The 19,655-nt window shown below is 65.9% G+C and overlaps 1 protein-coding gene across 1 annotated transcript; it reads left to right on the forward strand.

The window, feature by feature from the left end:
• The first annotated feature begins 17 nt into the window (after positions 1-17).
• CHLRE_04g219150v5 (uncharacterized protein) lies at positions 18-19,639 on the forward strand. The gene is made up of 24 exons (XM_043061852.1): positions 18-501; positions 602-2,187; positions 2,571-3,444; positions 3,754-4,458; positions 4,785-5,347; positions 5,546-5,819; positions 6,021-6,161; positions 6,385-7,467; positions 7,611-8,617; positions 8,881-9,757; positions 10,055-10,484; positions 10,775-11,426; positions 11,697-11,849; positions 12,311-12,391; positions 12,677-12,840; positions 13,668-15,057; positions 15,417-15,563; positions 15,925-15,993; positions 16,150-16,202; positions 16,581-16,742; positions 17,204-17,334; positions 17,754-17,850; positions 18,107-18,152; positions 18,460-19,639. The coding sequence occupies exons 1-24, from the start codon at positions 414-416 to the stop codon at positions 18,838-18,840; spliced, it is 11,154 nt and encodes a 3,717-aa protein (XP_042925204.1). The 5' UTR covers positions 18-413; the 3' UTR covers positions 18,841-19,639.
• Positions 19,640-19,655: the final 16 nt, after the last annotated feature.

Consider the following 19,655-nt stretch of genomic DNA (forward strand, 5'->3'; position numbering starts at 1 on the left):
AACATTGTTCCTTCCTCACTCTCTCGCGGTGCCGAGCCGACCAACAATTTCACGATGGCAGCCCGTCACGTCTACAGTAGAACACAACTGGACGAACTTAAACAGAATTCTCATGCCCATAGCTGTTGGAACACTTCGCACTGCATTTCTGAACGCACTGCGCGTTGCAACTTAAAGAGTTAGAGAGCCAAGCGCGAGGTAGAGACCAAACCACACTGCACATACGAATTCAACCCTTGACCAAATTGCCCTCAGACGCAGTCCTTTGTAAAGCGTAACTCTCTGCGAACAAGTCTGCGAACAACTGTTGCATCGCAGCAGGCGCTGCTCGGGCTATATGTTGCTATGCAATTTGGCCGCAAAGCATAGCTGTATGAGAGCCTGGGCACGCTAAACTATGTGCGCTACGTTCAATGCAAACTCAATTGCGCCTGCTCGCTCAATGGCGCCTGCACGCTCAATGGCGCCTGCTCGCTCTGGCAACCTTGATATTCGTCGCACGTAAGCTCACGCTGCTGTGCACCATGGCGCCGCGCTTGACTTCGGACACGCCCGCCACTCTTACACGGCATTCTTCCACATGGCTTCCTGGCCCCCGCAGTTACAACAGCCCAGGGCTTTGTAGCGGGCAGCCCGGTAAACGCGGTGCCTGCCCTTCGGGGCCGTCTACTGCTGGGCAGTGGTGCTACTCCGCCGCCCACGTACGGCGGCAGCGGTGACGGAGGCCAGTCCCCAGGCACATATGGGGGTTCGGGGCCCGGTCCTGGTTACGGCGGCGGTGATGCGAGCGGCAGCAGCAGCAGCCCAGCGCCAGCTCCTAACGAGCCCGTCTGCCCCTCGGGCCCCCCATCACCACCACCAGTAACCCACACCTGTACATTGCGGCTGGTAGGCGACGTCGTTAGGGGCCCATCGCCACCAGGGTACGGCGGCGGGGCAGCCGCGTCGCCTCCCGTGTATGGAGGCACTGGTGGGAGTGCCGCCGCAGGGTTCGGCGGGAGCTACGGCGGCAGTGACGGGGCGCCAACGATCACGGTATCTGGCAGCCTCCAATGCGCGACTGGGAGCAGCGCGGCGGCGGGCGGCAGTGCCGGTGGGAATGTGATGGTGGAGCTCGGCCCATTGCTCTTCTCGATGTGGGAAAGCGGGAGCTTCACGGTGTCTGGAGTTGAGGTAGAGCCGAGGGCGCGGAGGCCGCTGATCGGTGGGAGCGCGTCGCCGCCTCCCGGCGTGCCAGAAGCAGACAGCGGAGCTGGGGACACTCCGCCGCCGCCGGCGGCCCCTGCCGGCGAGGCCCCTGCAGCGCCGCCCGGCGGCGAGTTTCCCACAGGCACAGCCGGGGACGGCAGCAGCGGTGGCGCCACGGCCGCGCCTACGTTGACTGCGGGGCTGGACAGCAGTAGCAGTGGCAGTAGTGATGATTGGGGCCTCACATTTCTTGGCGAGCTACATCTGCAGCTGGTGGACTCCGAGGTGCGGGGCGTGCCGCTCAGCTCTGCCAACCCGCTGCTGCTCTGCCCGTCCTGCGGGTTTCTTTCCCTCACCAACGTGACCTTGACACAGCTGGCAAGCCAGGCGTCGCTGCTGCAAGCAGCGGCAGCGGGGGCTGGCAGCAGCAGCAGCAGCAGCAGCAGCAGCAGCAGCAGCAGCAGCAGCAGCAGCAGCAGAAGCGGCAGTAGCAGTGGCAGGGCGGCCGAGGCAGACGCGGCAGCACCGGCCCTGATTTTCGGGGCCCTCGCGGCGCCGGGGGTGCGCGGCGCCTCCCTCAGCAACGTCACGTGCTCGGACGTGCAGGCCCACATATGGGCCTGCGCGCTGTTGTACGCGCAGCCCGCCTTCGGTGACGCGGGCGTGCAGGTGCGCGACAGCGTCTTCGAACGCAACGTCGTGCTGGCGACGCCGGGGGACGCTGTGTTTGGGCCCACGGGCGAAGACCTGTGGGGGGCCATGGCCAGCATTGCGGCGGCGCTGGGGATCGGCAACTTTGGGTGCGCGGGCTCGCTGGTCTCGACCCAGATGCAGTTTGGGGCGGTGCTGGTGCTCACGCCGTACGCGGTGGACGACGCAAATGGCGCGGGGGGCGCAACCACGGCGATCGGGGACTGCGTGCCTGTGGAGGTGGTGCGGAGCCGCTTCACGGACAACAGGGGTGGAGCCGGCGGCGGCATGGCTCTGGCATTCGGAACGGTGCGTGGAGTGACGGACCCGGTGCACCTGGGGCCCTGGTACGTGTGACCTGGGGCCCTGGTACGTGTGACCTGGGGCCCTGGTACGTGTGACCTGGGGCCCTGGTACGTGTGACCTGGGGCCCTGGTACGTGTGACCTGGGGCCCTGGTACGTGTGACCTGGGGCCCTGGTACCGGGGTCGGTGACGAAAGCCCGGGCAGGGCTGGCGTGGTGCTAGCGAGCGCGTGCGCTTGCGACTTCATGAGAGTCAGCCAGTACACCAACTGTGCGTCGTGCGGGCCCCTTGCTCGCCTGATGCCTGCGTCTTGCGTCTCCTCCTCCTCGATGCGCTCTCCCTTGCCCACAGACCCGACGCCTGTCTCCCACCCATACGCACACACAGGGCCACGCCACGCTATGCATCGAGGGCTGCACTGTGAGCCGCAACCAGGCCACGCTTGCGGGCTCCGGCACCGGCGGCGGGATGTCGGTGTGCCTGAGCTACGAGGGCTCTGGCGCAGTCCGCAGTATGGCCGTATTCAACAGCACGTTCATCAGCAACCGGGCGGCGGCGGTGGGCGGCGGCGCGCTCTACGTGCGCGTGGAAGACGGCGGCGGCATGCCGATGGCGGCGGAGGTCCGGGGCTGCACCTTCCGCGGTAACTGGGCCGCGGCGACTGTGGCGGGTGAGGCTGGTGAAGCGGACGGCGGAGCGGTTCTGCTGTTCCCTACCCCCGGCTTCACCGCAACGACGCTCGCGGACAGCGTGTTCGAGGGGAACAGCGCTGCGGACACGGGTGGCGCAGTGGCACTGCGAGTGGAGGGCACGAGCTCCTACGGCGCCTTGCACGTGACCAACTGCAGCTTCCGGGGCAACGTCGCGCACGGCTCCGGCGGCGGCGCGCTGAGCGTCGTGAAACCCACGAACAACGACGTGCCCTTGACGCTACTGCGCATTGCCGGCGGCAGCCGCTTCCTCAACAACAGCTGTGGTGGCATCGACAGCGCGGGTGGCGGCGCGGTTTACACGCCGGGAGTTGAGCGCGTGGACATCGCGGGCGGGATCGAGTTCTCTTCCAATGCCGCCGCCTTTGGCAGCGGCGGCGCGCTCTTTCTCGGCAGCCCTACCTCCGTCAGTGTCTCGGACGCAGTCTTTTCCTCCAACCGTGCGCCCACCGGAGATGGCGGCGTCATCTGCGTGCGTTCGGAATTGCTGGCGGTCGACAGCGTGGTGCTGGGGCCTAACGTGACCGCGCGAAGCAACAGTGCCAACAACGGTACGCTGGTGGGATGTGAGGCTTAAGGCAAATGGGTTGGGCACGGCGTGGTGTGTGGACTGGTTCTCAGCTTGTGTGGGAGGGAGGACGACAGTTGGACGGGCGGGGCCGGCTGCGCGCTGCGTGCCGTGACGGCTCGGTAAGCAACCGCGCCGCGGCCGCGGCAGTGGCTGTAGGCAGGCCCGCGGAGCGAGATGAGCGGGACCGGTGTGCCCCAAGGCAAAGTACGTGTGGTTGGATGGGCGCCAACAGGTCACGCAGCACGCAACTTAACCGCCCCCGCCGCTTCGCTTGACTGCTGCTATGTAGGCGGGGTGCTGTTCGTGCAGTTTGTGGGGAACAGGGACCCGAACGAGAAATATCCCAACGACCCAAACACCACGTGCGCCCTCTTGGCGCTGCGCGGCGTCCAGCTGGTGGGCAACAGCGCCCGCCAGGTGTCGGACACCAGCAGTGTGGGCGTCGGCAGCGGGGGCGCCGTGTTTGCGGCTGTCTCAGAGCTGGGGACGCTGGAGCTGTCGGGCTGCTACATGGAGGGCAACGAGGCCGACAACCGCGGCGGCGCGGTGGACCTGGAACTCACTGGCTCGGTGGCGAATGTGACGGTGGCGGGCACCGTCATCCGCGGCAGCTGGGCGGGGCAGGAGGGCGCCGGCCTGGCCCTGAAGGCGCGGAACGGCGTGGGAATGGTGCAGATCACGAACCTGACAGTGGGTCCCGGCGTCGCGGTTGCGCCGGCCCTGTCCGCTCCGACGGGCAGTGTGCGCACCATAATTGCCGACAATGCCGCGGGTGCATATGGCGGCGCCGGCGGAGGCGGAATCTACATGGAGCTCGGCACCGGCAGCGTCGGCCTGCTCAACATTTCGGCGGCGGCGTTTGTGAACAACAGCGCGCCATGCCTGGCGTGCAGCGGCGGCGCGTTGCACGTGGATGCGAGTGGCGGAGGCGCCGTATGGGCCGCACATGTGACGGATGGGGCGCGCCTGGTGAACAACAGCGCCGGCGTTGACGGTAAGCTGGGCGGTGCGGAGGAAAGCCAGTGGATACGGAGCTATGTGAATGTGTGGAGTTAGCTGTGTTCAGCTAGAGTAGGAAGGAGGAGGAGGAAATTTGCGGGCAGGACCGACTACGTGGTGCGTGCCGTGGCGGTCGGTGTGCAACCGAAGGACGGCACCGGAGGACGCTAGGAGCCGGTAACGCCAAAGCCAAAGCCAAAGCAGATCACTTGTGTGCCCCCAAGGCGAACCGCGTGCGGTTGGGTATTGCCGCATCACCCCCAGCACCCCAACGAGCTGCCTGACTGCCCCACTCTGCTTCACTTGACTGCTGCTATGTAGGCGGGGCGCTGTACCTCATCGCAAACCAGGACCCTGAAGGCGTTTCCATCGGGTTTATAGCTCTGAGCGCCAGCGGCAGCAGTGTGATCTCCGGCAACAGCGCAGGCCTGGGCCGAGGAGGCGGCGTCTACGTGCGCTCCGGCAACCGCGATGCTGGCCGCATAGCGGAGTACGCCACCAAGCCTTCCCTGCAGCAATCCGGCGGGGGCGCCGGCAGCAGCAACAGCAACAGCAGCACCACAAGCAGCAGTAACAGCACTGGCAACAGCACCGGCTCTGGTGACGTGGAATTGGTGGTAGCGGGCGTGCTGCGAGTGACTGGCGGCAGCGCCTGGAGTGGAAACACGGCGCCGGGCGGTGGCGGGGCGGTATTTGCAGATGGGTTCTTTGAGGTGGAGTTGACGGCGGGAGCGACGTTCAGCGGCAACCGGGTCACGGGGAGTGGCGGCGGCGGCGGCGCGATTGCACTCAACCGCTTTCCGCCGCGTTTGGTGATGGCAGCCGCGACCTTTGACAGCAACAGCGTCAGCGATGGGAGCGGCGGCGCTGTCTCGATCGAAGTGGTAAGTGGGGGCACAACCGTGTGCATGGGGCATCGCGTAAGGGGAGGCAATGCACATGGTGCCTTGCGGCGTCGGGTGCTGAATCCTTGAGAGTTAGGCGTACCTTCTTCTACAACCCGACGCATCCCGCCAGTTGCCCATGCCTACGCCCAACCAACCCCGCCGCCCAACCCTTTCCCCATTACAAACACCACACAGAGCCCGGAGCAGTTCATCGACGGCACTGTGCGCGACGTGTGCTTGCGCGCCATTATGGCACCCCGCGAGGCCTTCGCCGCCAACGGCACCGCCCTTCGCTCCAACGTCTGGCGCAGCCTCATCGCCATCTCCAACACCTCGCTCCTGGACAACTACGCATCTGAGGACGGTGGCGCGCTGTACCTCAAGCTGCACGCGCGCAGCTGCGCGGGCGACGTGGGGCTGAGCATCGGCAACGGCACACGGTTCGTGGGCAATCGGGCCGCCGGGAATGGTAAGCGGGGGGGTTGCAAGGATTGGTACAAAGTGTAGCGAGGTAGACAGCAGGTGGGGGGGGGGCTCGCGCGTGTGCATTGGGCATCGTGTACGAGGGCGCCGTCGTGAGAGCAGGGGAGACAGGTGCTAGGTTGGGCGTAATAGTGAGTCAGCCCGACCTACCTTTCCGAAACGGCGCCGCTTATGCTATGTACAACAGGCGGCGCGCTCACCTTCCACAACCCGCGCAATCCCGATCGGGCCACCACGCTGTCGGCGAGCATCGCCGACAGCGCGTTCGAGCTGAACGCCGCGGGGCAGTCGCCGAGCTGGCGCGGGTTCAGCAACACCGCAAGCCAGGGTAGGTTTACTTGGATTGGCTCGATGAGTGACGTGAGTGCGGGGGATCCTTCTTGAAGGCAGGGCGCGGGGTCAGGGGTGGATGGGGCCTACCAATGGCCGTGTATGTAATGCAGGCGGGCGCGTGTGAGCGCACCTGCTTGCCGTGCATGGTGAACCCACCCAAGCGCTCTTCCTCTTGCATCCTCTGTGTTTTTCCTTGACGCGCGTGCGCACAAACACAGGCGGCGCAATCTTCATCTGGAACGCCCGCGACTTTAACAGCGCCCCCGCCGGGGCATCAGTGGCAGCAGACCTGACACAGGATTGCAACGTGACCGTCACGACCAGCGCCTTCACAAGCAACGTCTGCCAGGGCGGCTACGGCGGCGCAGTCATGATGGCGGGTTGCGCCTCGCAGCTGCTCGGCTGTAGCTTCGCCGGGAATCGAGCCCGGCTGGGCGGCGGCGCGGTGGCGTCCGTTCAGTACGGATTCCGAGAAGAGGCGGAACTGCCCGACCCGCGCATCTTCAGCGTCCTCGCCAGCGCCGCGGGCTTTGGCAGCAGCAGCAGCAGTGGCGCGGGCGGCAGTAGCACTAGCACAGGCGCTAGCGAGCGGCGGCGCCAGGCGATGGATGCTACAGCCGGCGGCGGCTTTAACACGGATGCGCGCCACATCGTGCTGCCGTACGATGACGGTGTTGGCAATGACATTGGTATGGGTAGCCAAATGTTCGTTGCGGATGCCGGCGCATTCTCAACAGCCATCCAGCAGGCCTCAATGGCTGCGGCGAAACAAGCCGCCGCACTTCGCTTCACCCGGCGCCGGCAGCAGCAACAACAATCGCAGCAGCAGCCTACAGCCAATGGCACCGCGGCAGCAGCAGCAGGCGGAGATGCAGCAGCACCCGCAGCAGCAGCGGGCTCGGCTGCGGCGGCGGTGGCGGCGGCCCTGGCGCCCTACGGTGTGCCGCGCTGCCAGCCTCGCCTGTGGTTCACGTGGGTAGCCGGGTGCAACTTCACCGAGAACGCGGCTGACCTGGAGTATGGGGGCGGGCTGTACGCAGACGCGGGCGGCAGCGGCCTGATTGTCGTCAACGCCTCGCGCTTTGAGACCAACGTCGCCGCCAGCCAGCACGGCGGCGGCGCCTTTCTTGTTGCCAGCGAGGGCTGCAGCGCGGTCAACGTCACGGGCAGCATCTTTGAGCGCAACAAGGCCAGTGATGCCGCTGGCGGAGGCGGCGCGGCATACCTGCTGCTGGGGCCCGAAGACGGATGCACCGCCAATGTCAGCGGTAGCACCTTTGTGGGCAACAGCGCTGCGTACGGTAAGTAAGCACTGTAAAACCACAGAGGATGTTAAGTAGAGCCCTGCAGGGCACTTAGAGATGTCCCGACGTAGAGCGGAAGCGCAAGCTGCGGCAGCGCTAACTCTTCATGCATTCATCTACCCACCCCCGTCCCTTGGCAGGCGGCGGCATGGTCTGGTACGCGCCGATCGCGTCGTCGGTGGGCCTGCAGCGAAACACCTTCGCCGCCAACGGCGCGACCACGTTTGGCGGCGGTTTGGCCAGCGTCTCCGACTGCGGCGCCAGCGTTGTCGCGGCCGGCGACACGCACGTCGCCAACTATGCCGGGTGGGCGGGCGGCGCGATGGCGGTGGTGCAGCTGGCGAGCAGCAGCAGCGGCCTAGGATTCTGTCGCAACGGCTCGGCGCCTGTGTGGGAGGGTGCCACAGCGACGAACAACACAGCGGGCTACTTCGGAGGGTCGCTGTTCGTGGCGCCGGGCGCGGCTGCCAACGTGCGAGGCCTGGTCGCTAGTGGCGAGATGGCCGGGAGCAGCGGCAGCGGCAGCGCGGGCAGCGGCGGCTCCATCGCAGCACTCAACTGCACCTTCCTGACGGTCACGGACAGCAGCATTCGCGGCAGCACAGCGGTGCGCAGCGGCGGCGGCGTGCTGGCGTCGGGGTGCGGCTGGGTGGTGCTGGAGCGGACCGAGGTGGTCAAGTGCGCCGCGGGGGCCGCAGGCGGCGGCGTTCACCTGGCCGCGCCGGGGCTGGTCGCGGCCGCGACGATGCCAGTCGCCGTGAGTGTGAGCGCCAGCAGTGGCAGTAGCAGCAGTAGCAGCAACGCGTCTGAGGCCGGTGACACGTCTGCATACGGCAGGGTGGTCCTGTCGGGAGTGACGCTGGCCGGGAACCGCGCGGGCGGCAGTAGCAGTGGCACCGGCACCGGAAACGGCAGCGGCAGCGGCAGTAGCAGCAGCAGCGGTGGCTACATCCCCCGCGGGGGTGGGCTGTTTGTGGAGGGGCAGTTGCTGGCGGTTGCAGTCAGTGCGAGCGACTTATCCAGCCTGAGCAACTCGGCCGCGCTGGGCTCGGCGCTGGCATCGACGCAGCGTTGCAACGTCAGTGTCGCCGCGGCAGCGCTGGCTGCATCGTTCCTGGCGGGCGCGATCAACACTTCGAACGCGCCGGTGAGCGGCTCACGCTAAAGACGCACCGTACGCCGTGCATCACGCTTTTCCACTGCACCTCACCGGGCGTCCATGTTGTTTGCGTGCTAAACTGCTTCCGCCACGCATTCGGGGATGTCCGGGAATGGCGCGAGCCGCCCTTTGGCTTCAGTCGCTGACGTGGATCAGACTGTATTGCACCATATGCTGTGCCCCTAACTTTGTGTGCGGCTGTGCTCGGGCCCTGTTTGCTCTGTTCGCCCTCTTTGCTTTGGTGCGCGCAGGTTCCGCTGCTGATGGCGGTGCTGTATCCGCCAAACGCCGACTTGCAGCGCTGGGCCCCAGCATGGCGCACCCTGGGCGTCGCCTCCGCGAGCGGCTGCGGCGCGCTGGTGCTGAGCAACTCGCTACTGCCGATGGTGACTGCAGCTGGCAACAGCAGTAGCAGCAGCAACGGCAGTAGCAGCAACGGCAGTAGCAGCAGCAGCAGCAGCGGAGGCAGCAGCAGCGGAGGCAGTAGCAGCAGCAGTCCTGCAGTGCCGCTGTGGATGCAGGATACGTCTGTGTCGGCGCTGGCGGCCGAGTGCTCAGACGACACAGACGCACTCGTGCGGGCCCTGCAGCTGTCGCTCGCGTCCGGGCTGCAGCTCCGGGCCGCGGTGCAGGCTGCGCCGGGCACTGCCAGCCTCGGCACGTTCGGCGCCGCCGCCGCGGCCCCAGACCCGGCTTCGGCTTCTGCTGCTCCTCAATCACCGCAGCAGTCGTCGCCGCCTGCGGCAGGCGAGGACGCCGAGACAGCCGCGATCCGCGTGCTTGACTCTCTCAGCTACCTCCTCAGCTCCCCCTCCAGCACCAACACCACTAATGCTAATGGCACCACCAACGGCACCGCCAGCGCCTCCGTAGCCGCGCTGCTGGCGGCACGCTACCGCGGCCTCACGTCCGCGCTGGCGCGGTGTGTGCCGCGTCAGCCCTCGGCGGACGGCTCCGCCGCCGGCGGCCTCAGCCGCTACGCGGTGTCGCTGCCGCCCACACAGATGACGCTGACGGTGGAGGAGGGCGGCGTGCAGGCCGGCGACGGCACGTGGCTGCTGCAGGCGGGCGGCTCGCTGATGGCCTCGGTGGCGCTGCGGGACCGCTTCAACCAGCCGGTCACGTCGGGTGAGGCGGGTAGCCACGTGGAGGGCGGCCTTGGGGCGGGCTGTGCGATGCGCAGTGCGATGCGTTGTACAATGCGCTGTGTCGTGGGCGCGTGTCGTGTGGTCGTTGCTGCTATGCAGATATGACAGAGACGGTCTCACACCCGCGTTGCTTGCATCCAACGTGCCACATGCATACGCTCCGCTGATGTGATCGTGGCCCTGGCCCTGTGATACACGCTCCCCCGCCCACACCCCTCGCCACCACTCTGTACCAATCTTGGCCATCCCCCGCCGCCCTTCAACCCACCACCTACAGACATGGCATCCATACGCATCACGCTCCAGATGCTGCCACGTGACCCCTCCGGCGCGCCCTTCAACGCCACCGCTGCCGCGCTCTCCACCTCCACCTCCGCTTCCTCCACCTCCGCATCCGACGCCCTCGCGCGGCCCTGGCTCAATGCCACCGTCGCCAACCTGGACCCGGGCCCGCTCGCCAACAGCAGCCTGGCCCAGCCCGTGGCCGCCGGCTCCGCCACGTGGCGCGGCGTGGTGCCGCGCGGCTGGCCAGGCGACTACCACCTGCTGTTTACGGCGGAGGTGCTGAGCGAGGACACGGGCGTGCCGCCGGTGGCGCCGCTGCGTGTGCGCGCGCGGCTGCTGCGCTGCCTGGTGGGCGACACGCTGGAGCTGGACACGGCGCAGCAGCTGGACGCGCCGTCCTGGACCGCCTGTGCCAGCTGCAGGTGGGTGGGTGGGTGTTTGCCGTGGACGGCGTGACGACGTGACGGAGGCGGAAACTTTGTTGTGCGGAGCATGAGGTCTAGGTACACGCCTTTGTGTGTGTATGTGCCTAGCCACCTGCCTTCAGGTCAAACCTGCAAAGTGCGTGCACCCCTTCCCCCTGCTGTGCCGCTGTGCCTGGCTACAAGTCCACTTCGCCGCTTATCATTGAATGTAAACGCCCCCGTCCCCAACCATCTCCTCCGCCTTCCCGCGCCCTCCTTCCGCGCCCCCCCCCTACACAATTCCACAGGCTGGGGCAGTACGGGCTGTGGCAGGACGACCGGCCCAGCCTCACCGACATCCAGACCGCCAACTACCTGAAGCTCATGAACGCAACCGCCAACGACGACTACAACGGCCCGGCCGCCTGCACCTCCTGCCCCGACAACGCCGCCTGCCCCGGCGGCGCACTGCTGGTCCCCGCCCTGGGCTACTGGCACTCCGCGCCGAACTCCACAGCTGTACACGCCTGCCCCAATCCCGCCGCCTGTGGCAACAGCGCTGACGCGGACTGGGCCGCGCCCAACGCCGTGGTGGGGCCGGACGGGTTCGTGGTGGTGCCGTACGATGCCGTACTGCAGGACGCGCGCTCGCAGCTGCTGGGAAGGTGCCAGCGCGAGTGGTACGGCAGCATCCCGCAGGGCGCAGACGCCACGGCGACGTACTTGGCGCGGTACAACGTGAGCTCGTTGGCGGAGGCGGAGCGGCTGTTGGGCACCGCGGCCGGCGTGGACGCGTTCGAGGGCGGCGGCGACTTTGATCAATTGCCGTGCCTGCTGTGGGGCTTGAGCGCCAGCACGCCCGACAGCTACATGCAGCGTCAGTGCGCCAGCGGCTACACCGGTAACCTGTGCGCCGCCTGCCTGCCCGGCTACTACGTCAACTCGGACTTTGAGTGCCAGGTGGGTGGGGTTGGGGGGTAGGGGCAAAGGGACGAGGGGAATGGAACGCCGCAGGGAAAGGAGGGCCCGGTTGGGGAGAGTGTCCGAGCCCGATGGGTGTACCAGGGCGCCATGCCATTGGGCCAGACTTACCATTGAGAACGGAGCCTGCCTGGAGAGCTGGCTTGCCTTTGCCAGAGCATTGACGCTGCTTCCCTCTTACCAACAGCCATACCCACACGCCGCACCCCATCAGCTCGCTCCTCAGCCCTTTGCTCTTTCCACGCGCAGGGCTGTCCGAGCATGGGTCGCACGGTGTTCCTGGGCCTGTTGGCGTTCCTTGGCAACGTTATCTTGATCCTGTTCACCACCTACGGCAACTTCAGGGACGCAGCTGACGAGGACGAGGGGCGCCAGGGAATTGAGCCGGGGGAGGTGCTCAAGGTGGGGGCGGGGAGGGGAAGGGGGGAGAGGGGGAGAGGGGGAGAGGGGAGGGGAGGGGAGGGGAAGGGGAAGGGGAAGGGAGAGGGGGAAGGGAGAGGGGGAGTTGCGCAAGGTGGAGGGGGTTGTAAATACCAGCCCAAACTAAACCAAACCAACGAAGGGGGAAGGGAGAGGGGGAGTTGCTCAACGTGCATGTGCGTGTGTGTGCGCGTATGCGTGTGTGTTTGTGCGCGCCTGAGGTCTGCTCGGACGTGCTGGGCGCTTACAGACAAGTAGCAAACTAACCCCGCGGCGTTAAGGACGTACAGTAACACCTTCATTATGCCGCGGCCTGCGCGCGTGGGTCCCTGCAGCGGCCCGCCCCGCTTGCTGTCACGTGTTCACCGTGAGCACACCTCGATCTACTCCCGCCCGCACGCCACGCCACGCCACACCACACCACGCCACGCCACACCACGCAGGCCATGGTGACGCACGTCCAGTACTTCATCATCATCACCCGCCTCAACATCAACTACCCGCCGTCCATCACCAAGTGCCAGGTGGGCGCATGTGTGCAGGTTGGGCGGGTTGGGCGGGTTGGGCGGGATGGGCGGGAAGGGGGACGGGCGAGATGGGCGGGATGGCCAATTGCCATCACAACCTGTCATGACAGCTCTCACCACGTTGTATCTCACAATAGCGTCCCCGTTAACGAATCCAGCCTACCCGCACCCGTCACGCTTGCCCCACTCCTGTGAACGGATGGAGCCCAACAGGACATGCACATACATGCTGACACGTGCATATACGCACATGCTGACACACACATACACGCACACGCACAGGCTGTGCTTAACTCCGTCACGGGCGCCGAGAACTACGTCGCCTACAGCCCCTCCTGCCTGCTGCCGCGCGAGGACAGCGCCGGCCAGGCCCGCATCCAGCTGCTGGCGGGGCTGCTCACGCCCGTGGCCGTGGCGCTGCTGTGCCTGGCCGTGTGGGCGCTGAGGTGGGGGCGGTAGTGGGGTGGTAGTGGGGTGGTAGTGAGGTGGGGAGCTGGGGGCGGTAGTGGGGTGGTAGTGAGGTGGGGAGCTGGGGTGGTAGTGGGGCGGTAGTGAGGTGGGGAGCTGGGGGCGGTAGTGGGGCGGTAGTGGGGTGGGGAGGTGGGGCGGTAGTGGGGCGGTAGTGAGGTGGGGAGCTGGGGGCGGTAGTGGGGCGGTAGTGGGGTGGGGAGGTGGGGTGGTAGTGGGGCGGTAGTGAGGTGGGGAGCTGGGGCGGTAGTGGGGCGGTAGTGGGGTGGGGAGCTGGGGCGGTAGTGGGGCGGTAGTGAGGTGGGGAGCTGGGGCGGTAGTGGGGCGGTAGTGGGGTGGGGAGCTGGGGCGGTAGTGGGGCGGTAGTGAGGTGGGGAGCTGGGGGCGGGTGGGGTGGCGGTGAGGTACTCCAGAACAAAACGCAAGCCCACCGAGTGAACCCAAACCCGCCAGCCCCAGCCAGGAGAGGTGGGGTGGCGTGGGGTGGGGTGGGGTGGGGTGGGAATGGGTCAGGAGCGTGCGTGGGGCTGGGCGGGCGGGTGTGTGTGTAGTTGTATGGAGCCCGTACGCCCCGCAATCCAAGAGTTTAAGTTTAGGTCTTAGGAAGGCAGGGCGATGTGGGCATCAAGTTCAGTGCACGATGGCGGCGTACTTCACGCTTATGCCGGCTACATGTCACACACACACACACACACACACAACACACACACACACACACACAAATACACACACACAAACACACACAAACACACACACACGCATATACGGTACCCGTCCAAACATACTCGCCCCCGCTCCCCCGCAGGTATCGCTTCGGCTCTACCGCTATGGTGGTGCGCACGCGCGGCGGCCGCCTGCGCTACGCGCCCGACCCCGGCGCCCCCAACTCGGTGCAGCGGGCCACCTGGTTCAACCGCATCTTCGGCAGCTCGCTGCGCCGCCACGATCACCACGACCAGCAGCTAGACGACTGGCACAGTGTGCAGTGCACGGCTGCCTCGGGCGGCGGCGGCGGCGGCGGCGCTGACGCGCCGCTGGTTGCCTCAGACGCGCTGGGAGCTGGCAGCCCGTATGCCTCCGGCAGTGTACCTGGCGCGTGGCCGGCAGCAGCAGCGGCGGCGGTAGCAGGCGCAGGCGTGTCGGGTTACTCGACGTGGGTGCTGTCGAGCAATGGGGTGACGCCCAGTCACAGTGGGTATCCGGCGGCGGTGGCAGGGGGAGGGGGAGGCGGAGGGGCCGGTGGCGGCGTGCCGGCTGTAGCAGGGATGGGGTCCCGGCCCGTGTCGGCACGCTACCCGACCATCACGCCTTCGAGCAGCGGCCGCCTGGAGCCGGTACTTGCAATGCCGCCCGTGGCAGTAGCAGCGCTGCCGGCTGTAGCAGTCAACGCCGCAGCCGCAGCGGCAGCAGCAGCACCGGACCGGCCCCCGGCGGTCCCCAACTCCATTGCTGCGCCGGCTCCGCTGTCGCGGCTTGGCCCGCGTGGGGTGAACTCCAATGGAGGTGCGGCGGCTCGCAATGCTGGCGGCGCCGCGGTGGTTGGGATCCTTGTGGATCGGCCGGACGGTCGGGCGGCGGCCTCAGGCGGCGTCGGGCCGCGGCCTGTGGCGGAGGGCGCGGAGGCGCCTGCGGGCACGTCCCCACGCCGCCGTGCTGCGCCGGACGTTGCGGGCGCTGTTGAGCCGCAAGCGCAAGCGCCCCAGCCGCCGCCTCTAATGCAGCAGCCCGCGGCGCTGGTGGGCCCCACAGCGGCCAGTGGCGAGCAGCGCTCCCTCGGGAGCGCTGCCAGTGCCCGCAGCGCGCACCCGCATCCCGCCGGTGCGGTGACGGCTGCGGCTGTGGCCGCGGCGGCTGTAGCAGACCCCGCTGCAGTGGCGGTGGCAGTAGCAGGATCGGTGGATGAGGCTCGCTCGTTGGAGGCGGCGGCGGGCATGTACTCGGGCTATCCTGCCTCTTACCCCGGCATTGCTGGTGGCTTGTCGCCGTCAGGCCGGGTGTATAATGGCCAGGACTCCGGGTATCCTGGATCCTACGCGCCTGATGGGGCGTTTCCTGAGGCACGGAATGGCGGCGGGGCGGCGGGCTCGGCTGCTGACACCTGGGCGGACGAGGGAGAGGAGGGAGGGGAGCAGGGCGATGCCAGCGCGGCAGGCGGCGGCCGGCCCGGCGGCGGGCGCTCCAGTGTTTTGCGGCAGGTGCGAGTTTGGAACGCGCGGCATGTGGGGCATATAATGGGGTGAGGGGAAGGGGCTGTGCCTCACTGCGTGACCAAACAGGGATTTAGACCGCATCCCATCACTTGCCGGCTGCTCCTGAGCCAGCAATCTGCGTAAATATGCAATCAAACTGCAATGCGATTTGCCAGCGCTCCCATCCCGCCTCCGGCTTTAAGTAAGCGCTGCTCCCTCTCCTTCTTCCTCCTCCTTCCTTCCTTACCTGCTCCCACCACCACCTCCATCCCTCGCCCTTGCCACCCATGCTCCCACCACCACCACCACCTCCATCCCTCGACCCCACCACCCCATGTTCCCACCACTGCCACCACCACCTCCAGGTCCGCGCTCGCGCCCGCTCCCTGCTGGAGCCGCACATCAAGCGGCGCTCGGCGCTGGTGCACGTGGACCAGACGCTGACGCTGTGGGAGCAGCTGGCCATCGTGCTCATGGTGGCTGTGTTCGTGCTGTACCCGGGGCTGGCGCAGGTGGGCTTTGGGCGGGTGTTGGGTGGGGTTTGGGCGGGGTTTGGGTGGGGTGTGGGTGGGATTTGGGGGGGGTTGTTGGATAAGGGTGTGTAGGGCAAGGACGTGTGTGATGATGTATGCAAGTTGGGCCGAATGGTTGGGGGTTTGGGAACGGGGGGCAAGGTGGGTGTAGGTAAGGGAGTCATATGCGGCGTGGCGGACAGTGGCGGAGGGTAGGGCGGTAGGGCCGCAGGGTGAGGTTGGGCGGTGGGACTTCGGGGCTTGGGCGTAAGGGAGGTGGGGTTGGGGTGCTGTTGCGCAACACATTTACACATCTGCTCCCGCACTCCTGCTCCCGTATGCCTTGCTCCTTCGCAAACAGGCGGCGCTCTCAGTGTTTGCGTGCTACCGCATCGACACCGGTGACGGCAACTTCCCCGACGCTCAGTTGGTGAGCCCCACCACAGGAGGGGTTGCGGCGGCGCAGTGCTGCTGCTCATTACTCATGCACACGTTTTTCGTGTCGGAAGTTCCTTGCGCTCCAGCGCGAAATTCCCAGCTCCCATTCCCATCCATCACATGCCTTCGCCCGCCTGCTGCCCGCCAGGCCACCTGGAGCCGTGGCTACTGGGTGCGCAACATGCAGCAAGAGTGCTACAGGTGCGCATTATCGGTGCAGGTCAGGTGTACATGTGCGTCTACCTGTGTTGCATGTGGCGTTTCTCTATCTGGAATTACATGGAGCGCTATCTCACTGTAGCTCTATCTGAAAAGTGGTATTCATTACAGCTCTATCTGGAAGGACGCGCCCATGGCACCCACATTGCTCGCATCAAACCCGACTCGCCTAGCTAGGTACTTGCCGTCTTGTGCTCTGTTGCCGCCGCCTCGCACCCGCACAACCACATCCAACACCACACCCGTACCATACCAAACCAAACACCAACATACGCACTCTCTCTCTTTACTTCTCTCAATCACGCACACACACACACACACACAACACTAACACACACACACACACGCCAACAATCGCAGCGGCACGCACCTGGCGCTGTACGTGCCCATCGGCGTCGTGGCGGTGCTGGCGTACTGCCTGGCGCCGCCGCTGGTGTCGTTCCTGCTCATGGCCCGCCACCGCCACAAGCTGGATGACCACCACGTGGGCCAGGTGTACGGCTTCCTGTACAAGCGGTACAGGTGGGTTACCGGAGGAAGGTGCATGGGGACCGTGTGCGGTACAAGCGGTACAGGTGGGTTGCCGGAGGTGCATGGGGACCGTGTGAGATACAGGTGGGTACGTGCGCGCCTTCTGGCGTGGCGCGACTGCACGTGTGCAGCATGTGTGTAAATGTGCTGATGCTGTGTGCTGGTGTTGTGTGCTGGTGCTGTGTGCCAGCTGACCGGATGGACGGGTGTGTTGGGATTGGGTCGTGTCAGGTATTAATATTGAAGATGCTTTAAGGAAACGAAATGCGCATGACGCCAGCGTAGGTTGTCGGATTATGCCTGCGTGCACACATGGGCGTGAGCCAGGGGTATGTGTGCCTCACCGTCAAGTCAGCCCGCCGCACCCAACATACATACCGCCAACGGCAAAACCTACAACAACAAAAGCGGACCACGCGCCACCGCTGCTGCTGCTGCCCAATCGCCCGCAGGCCGGAGTGGTGGTATTGGGAGAGCATCCTTCAGCTGGAGACCCTGGCCCTGGTGGCGGTGGAGGTGTTTGGCCGCGCGTTGGTCACGGCGCACCAGGCGCTGCTGCTGCTGGCGGTGTTCCTGGTCATTGGTGAGCGGGCGCCGCATGCACGCACAGGCGCACGCGCGCACGCACAGCCCCCGCACAGGCGCACAGCCCCTGCACAGCCCCCGCACGGGCGAACGCGGAACGCAGGCGCACAGCCCATGCACGCACGCTGGGATGCGGGGCGCCCCGCTGCTTCTTACACACGTGCCCCCCGCCCACGCTACTGACACCCGACTGCGTTAATGAACGCAAGCACCCTCCATCCATCCAATCATCCGCCACCCGCCCTAACCCCCCCCCCCGCACACACACACACAGCTGTACCCGTGCACACAGGCATGCACCCGCACGCAGCCCGACTGCTTCCAGTCTGCTGCAGTCTGCATGTGTTCATAAAGTCATAAGCACCTCGCCCCACGTGTACACAAACACAAACGCATCAAACGCAAACGCAAACGCAGGCGCCGTGAACATGACCTGCTCGGCCATGCGCTCCCACTTCCTCGTGGTGTTGGAGTTCCTCAGCCTGTCCGTGCTCAGCCTCACCGTCACGCTGGGGTGAGCGCGGCGGGGGGGGGGGTGGATGCGGCGAGGAGCGGGAGAGCACGGGCGGCTTCATGCCGGCTTGAGGATCTTACATTGGCTACGGTGCTTCGTGTTCCCTGTGTTGGCCTTGGGCCCCTGGTAGTGCGAGTACCGCTCACACACACACACACACACACACACACACACACACACACACACAAACACATACACACACACACGCACATCCATACCGTACACGATATTCCCCTGCGTCTGTGGCCGCCCGCAGGCTCTACTTCGCAGTGGACAACAACACAGTCACCGGCGGCGCAGGGGTGAGCGGGTGGCCTGGATGGGGCTTGGACACGCCACGACATGAGCTTGAGTTTGTGATGCCAGCAAGGCAATGTCTACCCGCTGCGTAGCTCGCCCGGGGCACTCAGGCCCAGTCGTACTTTTCGGCCCGACTTTCCGGCCTCTTTTATTATCCTTCCATCCCTCGTTCCTCACCTCATGCCCTCACATGCACACGCACGCTGCATACACACCTTGCTGCCAACACGGCAATACCCATGTCTCGATGAGATCCCTCTTTCTGCCCCGCGCTCCCCCCTCTGCAATTTATGACTTTCGCACGCGCAGGCGGCTGTGGGTGTGATCATCCTGGTCGTAAACGCCGCGTTGCTGCTGGGTTTCCTGGCCCTGGCGGCTGTGGCCGTGTGGCCCTCACTAGTGGAGAGCACCAGCCCCCGGCTCAAGCAGCTGGGCGGCACGCTCGCCAGGAAGCTGCGCCTGAAGCAGCAGGACGCAGCCGCAGGCGGCGGCGGCGCAGCAGGCGGCGGCGCAGCAGGCGGCGGCAAGGGCGGCGATGACGGCGGAGCAGCGGGTGACAGTGGTGATGTAGGAGAGGGCGTTAGCGGCCAAGAAGAGAAGGGGAAGGGGCCGAGTGAGGGAGGCGGGTGTGGGTGCGGGGCCGCGCGCTGTCGCGTCGCCGCGTGCGACTGGTGCGGATTGCGGAGGTGACAATGGTGATAGGGTCGGCTCGACAGCACAGGTCGGCGTCGCTGGCATCGAATGAGGCGTCTGCTCAGACAGCTGAGTAAGTATGTTGATTGCCGCAACGGAGCGCTGAGCGTGGGCAAAGACGGCAGTGGGCGCATACAGTGCTACTACGCGCGGCGGTTGTACTTGGTTATGGTTATGGAAATCGGCAAGACTTCAGAACTGGAGCACACGCCCGCACATTAGACTCTAGCGTGACTGCCGTAAGCCGACCATGCGCTGGCATGCTGGACTTGCAAGGCGGCTGGTTGCAAGTACCGTATGCGTCTAATGCGTGCTGTCAGATTGATGCAGATGCGTTGGGTAGTCGCGGGCACCTTTACTAGGCACCGTGCCTGGGCCCGACAACTCGGGAATTCTGGGTCCATGGTGATGCCCGGATTCGTGTGATCCACGGTATGGCGCCCCGACCACGGCCTTTCTTCTCCATGATGAAACATTGGCGTGCTTATTGTGTGGTGTACGGTACGAGTGTTTGTGGCATAGCGCCGCGTAGGCCCAAGCGTAGGCCATCTTTTGGTGACTGGCTGACTGCGTGTGGCCACGGTGAGCCAGCTACACTGCGCCCATCATACGGTATATATGCTGAGTGGTGTGAGTTGCAGCCAGCAGGCGGCACACCGCAGACGGCACATCTGTGGGGCGCAACCGATACCGCACGTGTCAAGGACAGGCTTGACAAAATTTGGGTCTTAGCGCCGCCAATCCGCTGGCACTTGCACACGTGTGACAAGGCACACAGGAGACTCATCCTGAGCAGTGGTTGGCCCCACGCC

This window comes from Chlamydomonas reinhardtii, chromosome 4 (genome assembly GCF_000002595.2).
Source record: "Chlamydomonas reinhardtii strain CC-503 cw92 mt+ chromosome 4, whole genome shotgun sequence".
Lineage (NCBI taxonomy): Eukaryota > Viridiplantae > Chlorophyta > Chlorophyceae > Chlamydomonadales > Chlamydomonadaceae > Chlamydomonas > Chlamydomonas reinhardtii.

Bases quoted from the DNA above. Each gene is read 5' to 3' on its own strand.
- CHLRE_04g219150v5 (XM_043061852.1), top strand. From the start codon at position 414: ATGCAAACTCAATTGCGCCTGCTCGCTCAATGGCGCCTGCACGCTCAA. The intron at 502-601 runs GTAAGCTCACGC...TGGCCCCCGCAG, and splicing joins AACCTTGATATTCGTCGCAC to TTACAACAGCCCAGGGCTTT. The intron at 9,758-10,054 runs GTGAGGCGGGTA...CACCACCTACAG, and splicing joins CAACCAGCCGGTCACGTCGG to ACATGGCATCCATACGCATC.